Source organism: Tachyglossus aculeatus, assembly GCF_015852505.1.
Source record: "Tachyglossus aculeatus isolate mTacAcu1 chromosome 12 unlocalized genomic scaffold, mTacAcu1.pri SUPER_6_unloc_1, whole genome shotgun sequence".
Classification (NCBI taxonomy): Eukaryota; Metazoa; Chordata; class Mammalia; order Monotremata; family Tachyglossidae; genus Tachyglossus; species Tachyglossus aculeatus.
In genome coordinates, this window is record NW_024044828.1 from 16,524,585 (window position 1) to 16,530,030 (window position 5,446).

Genomic DNA, 5,446 nt, shown 5'->3' on the forward strand with positions numbered 1-5,446 from the left:
GATCAAACAGACACCATGATCTTCCCCTTTTGTATTAAATCCTCTTTGTGTTTCTTTCCTCTGGGATTTTTTCTTCTTCCTCAAAAGTGAGTTATACACTTTATTAAACACGTTCATCTTGGCGCATTTTCAATCTCGCATGCCCCCAGAGGTGAATTCCACCATCGATAGTGTTTTCAAATAAAAAGGAAACTATGATAATCCAGTAATCTGAGAACCTCTTCTCTCTGGTTATGGCTTTGGTCTTATTCCTGGAAAGAGGTGGCATGATCTTTTGTTTATTGGAAAAACTTTGTCTCTTTGACAGCAGGGGTCTTATATCTTATCATATTCATTTACATAGGGGAAATTTGGTATGTCTGCTGATTGTTTTAACGATGTTGAGTTGAGTGACTTTGAGCAAAGGGGTAAAAAAAAACGACCCCTGATTAATTGCAAATTCTTACTCTCTTTTTTCCATAAACTGATCATTTCCCTAAACCTTTCTCCTTTAGAAACAAGAAAAGAGGAGAGGGTGACTTTGAGCAAAGGGACCAGCAAAATGCAACCCCTGAATAACTGCAAATTTTTACTCTCTTTCTTCCGTAAACGGATCATTTCCTGAAACCTTTCTCCTTTAGAAACAAGAAAAGAGGAGAGGGTGACTTTGAGCAAAGGGACAAGCAAAATGCAACCCCTGAATAACTGCAAATTCTTACCCTCTTTTTTCCATAAACGGATCATTTCCCTAAACCTTTCCTCTTTAATGATGGCATTTATTAAGCGCTTACTATGTGCAAAGCACTGTTCTAAGCACTGGGGAGGTTACAAGGTGATCAGGTTGTCCCACCGGGGGCTCACAGTCTTCATCCCCATTTTACAGATGAAGTAACTGAGGCATAGAGAAGTTAAGTGACTTGCCCAAAGTCACATAGCTGACAACTGGTGGAGCCAAGATTTAAACCCATGACCTCTGACTCCAAAGCCCATGCTCTTTTCCACTGAGCCACGCTGCTTCTCCCTTCTTCTTGTTTAGAAACAAGAAAAGAGGAGCGGGAAATGATTGTTTTCCCTGCTTTTAGTAACTGGGACGATGTAATAGCTCAAGAAATTCCAATGTAAGCTCCTTAAGCACAGGGGAGGTGATCTGTGCATCTGTTGTTCTTGCCCAAGAGCTGAATAATTGATCGATCGATCAGTCAACCAACCGATCATGTTTATAGAGTATTTGCTGGATGCAGAGCACTTGGGGTCACAGACAAGTTAAAGAGAGGAGTCTTAGATTGTAGAGGAGCTCACAGTTTAAAGGGGGAGCTTACAGCCTAGAAGAGGGTTTTACAGTCTAGAGGAGGAGCTAATAGTCACAGTAGATTGCACTCAGAAGTGAGCTCCTGTTATACTTGTTATAAAATACGCACCGAACACTGTTCACCAAGATACCAGTAATGCAAGGTACACAAAGGCTATATATAAAAAGAAGATTTGATAGAAAAGCAATGCTCACTGGCGCTGAATAAACACCACTGTTATTACTTGGACTTTGTTTTGATTAGTTTGGTTCAGAAAGAGTAGAGCCAGTTTGGGGGCTATAAGATTCTCTTACTCCTTATTCCACTGACACACTTCTCTTCTCTTTAACAGTAGTTATTGCCAAGTCCGAGTTCAGAGAGGAGCATCGAACTCTGTTGATGTTGACATTGTAGGTGGATCAGTGTTGCACTGAGTTAACACTGGGAGTGTGTGAAGATATTTGTGTGTGTGTGTGTGTGTCTGTGTGTGTGTGTTTTGTTAAGCACTTCCTTTGTGCCAGGCACTGCCCCGAGGTAGATACAAGTTAATCAGATTGGACACAGTTCCTGTCTCACATGGGACTCAGGGTCTTAATCCCCATTTAACAGAAGAGGTAACAGGCACAGAGAAGTGAAGTGACTTGTCCAAGGTCACAGAACAGACAAGTGGCAGGGTCGGGATTAGATCCCAGGACCTTCTGAGATGGTGCTGCTTCTCTGCTTGAGGTTATTGCTACTACTCCCGGTGAGATGTAGTGTAGGGAACACAGAGCTCACAGCTTGCATCAAATCAGGCATCCTTAATTCCACTCCCTCCCGGGAGGGCTCAGCACCACCGGTCCAGGACTGAACGCGGGACGCTTACATTGGTGGAATTATAACACATCTAACCCCCAGCCCGTGGCTCAGTGGAAAGAGCCCGGGCTTGGGAGTCAGAGGTCGTGGGTTCTAATCCTGCTCCGCCACTTGTCTGCTGTGTTACTTTGAGCAAGTCACTTAACTTTCCTATCCCTCATCTGTAAAATGGGGATTAAGACTGTGAGCTCCATGTGGGACATACTGATTATCTTGTTTCCACTCCAGCGCTTAGAACAGTGCTTGGCACAGAGTGAGCACTTAACAAATACCATTATTATTATTATTATTCTCCTCCCTCTGTCCCGGAATGCCCTCCCTCCTCAGATCCAAGAGACAATTACTCTCTCCCCCTTCAAAGCCTCTTTGAAGGCCCATCTCCTCCAAGAGGCCTTCCCTGACTAAGCCCCCCTTCCCTCTTCTCCCACTCTCTTCTGCGTCTTCCTGACATGCTCCCGTTAATCATCTCCCTTCCCAGCCCCGCAGCACTTATGGCTGTAGTTGTCACTTATTAATATCAATTTCGGTCTTCCCCTCTAGACTGTAAGCTCGTTGTTGGCAGGGAATGTGTCTGTTTATTGTTATAGTGTACTTTCCCAAGCTCATAGTACAGTGCTCTGCACAAAGTAAATGCTCAATAAATACTATCGAATGAATGAATGAATGAACACATCTTTTCATTTGCATAATCCTGCCCTTCGATGACACAGGCAACGTTCCTCAACCCTCCAGAAGATGCTCCCAAGGGAGCAAACGCTCCTTAGTCCCCGGGCTGCCCGTCGGGTACCGTGGCTTGTCCTTGGTGGTTGAGCACGACTTTGGCATCCCTAGTTCCTCAATGGTCCCTGTTCACTCATTCATTCATTTGTATTTACTGAGCGCTTACTGTGTGCAGAGCACTGTACTAAGCAGCTTGGAAAATACAATACAGCAAATCGCGGTTCATCACTCTTAAGTCGCGACTGTAACTGTTCGTTGCACTCCAACTCGTGGCCCAGTTCGACCTCTTAGAGACATGTGGCCTTGGGGGGAGGGAGAGGGCGCACCCCCCCCCCCAAATATCAAGGCGTTGAGGAAACACAGGGCGCTAACGTCAATCCCAAAATGAGATAAGGAGAGGATGTCGAGGAGTCTTGCCAAGTCAGGCACATTTGATGCTGGGGTGTATATGTGGAGGGCGTTGCAGGGGAGAAGGGACGAAGGAGGGGAGGAGAGGGAAAGGGTGATGCAAGAGCCCCCTCTTTGAGCTGCGGGGTCACCTTGGACCGCGAGGGAAACAAAGCAGCCTGAATCTCCCTCCCCACACCGCGCTGGAGCTCTCAGTGGAAAGAGCGCTGGCTTGGGAGTCAAAGGACGTGGGTTCTAATCCCACCTCCACCACTTGTCTGCTGTGTGACCTTGGGCAAGCCACTTAACTTCTCGGTGCCTCAGTTACCTCATCCGTAAAATGGGGATTAAGACTGTAAGCCCCATGTGGGGCAACCTGATTACCTTGTATCTACCCGAGCACTTAAAACAGTGGTTGGCACACAGTAAGTGCTTAACAGATACCCTTATTATTATTATTTCTCATAACCCAGACCACAGTTTGGAGCCAGGGAGAGGAAGGAACAATGAGGAAGAACCATCTTTGGGAGGAGAGCCGAGTTAGCAGCAGCCTGCAGATGCCCCGAGGCAGGAAAGGGGTTCTGTGATAGAGATCTTGGGGAGGCTCGTCTTTCTGCCCCAGAGCCCAAGCCTGAGGAGGACAAGGGGAACAGTTACATATTGAATCAAGGATGGAAGACTCTCAGGTAGTTGCTGAAACATGCTTACTGTTGGCCTGGCTGATGATCTCTCTGTTCCAGGTTTCCTCATGGAGAACTCTCACCTGCTGAAGATCTCTTGTCCCAGGCAAGTCCTCATCTTCTTGCTCTGCCAGTTTGTGGCTTCATTCTGCCTGCTTTCCTTCATCCGGGAGTCCAGAGAGTGGAGAATGAATCTTCAGTGTCCCTTACAGTCACCCCCGACATCTGGGAACACCACTGAGGTGGTTCTGGACTATGTGAAGGAAGAGACTTATAAACTGGTCATTCTGCTGTGGACCTGGCCCTTCCATCATCCGTTTCCCCTTGAGAGCTGCCCACCACTCCACGGCAACCACGACTGCCACTTCACAGCCAACCGCAGCTGGTTGTCCTTGGCCGATGCCGTGATCGTCCACCACCGAGACGTGCAGGGCAATCCAAGGCAGCTGACCCAGATCCGCCGGGACCCAAGCCAACGCTGGGTCTGGTTCAATCTGGAGTCTCCATCGAACAGCCGCAACCTAAGGGCCATGGACAACCTCTTCAACATGACCATGTCCTACCGGAGCGACTCTGACTTCTTTACCCCCTACGGCAGGCTGGAGCCACTGGACGAGCCAGAGAACTTCACCATCCCCCCCAAATCCAAAATGGTGGCTTGGGCGGTGAGTAACTGGAACCCGTCCTCCCGCAGGGTGCAGTATTACGAGGAGCTGAAGAAACACCTCCAGGTGGACGTGTTTGGGCGCCAACACAAACCACTCCCCAAGAGTGAACTCCTCTCCACGCTGTCCCAGTACAGATTCTACCTGGCCTTTGAGAATTCCCAGCACCAGGACTACATCACCGAGAAACTGTGGCACAATGCCCTGGCCTCGGGCACCGTACCCGTGGTCCTGGGCCCGTCCCGCAAGAACTACGAGCGCTTCCTTCCCCCAGAGGCTTTCATCCACATAGATGACTTCCCCAGCGCCCAAGCTCTGGCCCAACACCTAAACATCGTGGCCAGCGATGAGGCTCGTTACCGGGAATACTTCGGGTGGAGGAGCCGTTTCCGGGTGGTGCACAGATTAAGCTGGATTGACCACTATTGCAAGGCCTGCCAGGGTCTTCCCGTGTCCACTGCCTACCGGACAGTGCCTCGCCTGGCACAGTGGTTCCTGGCCAATCCACAGTAACCAACCTCCTAGCATCGCTGCCACCCAGAGAGATTACTTATCCTTTTCTCCCCCTCAGTTCTCTCTGTCCCACCTGCCAAGAGGAGCTGAGGGAGCATGGAAGCAAATTAGCCCCCAAGATTTAGGATCTGACACAAGAACCAGGATTAAATACACAGTAAGCATTCAATAAATCCCTTTGATTGATTATTTGTGCCTAGCCCTGAGCTATTTAGTTTGCTCCCTCATAAATAAAAACATCAGGAGGAAACTAATAATAGTAGCAATGATGACAGAATTGATTAATCAATCCAATCAATCAATCAGTCTTTAGTGTCTGTGTGTGCACTTGAGAAAAGATAATACTATTTGTAAACAT

The 5,446-nt window shown here is 48.1% G+C and overlaps 1 protein-coding gene across 1 annotated transcript; it reads left to right on the forward strand.

Moving 5' to 3' along the window:
* The first annotated feature begins 3,978 nt into the window (after positions 1 to 3,978).
* Positions 3,979 to 5,088, forward strand: LOC119921147 (3-galactosyl-N-acetylglucosaminide 4-alpha-L-fucosyltransferase FUT3-like). Its single transcript, XM_038741524.1, has one exon. The coding sequence runs from the start codon at positions 3,979 to 3,981 to the stop codon at positions 5,086 to 5,088; it is 1,110 nt and encodes a 369-aa protein (XP_038597452.1).
* Positions 5,089 to 5,446: the final 358 nt, after the last annotated feature.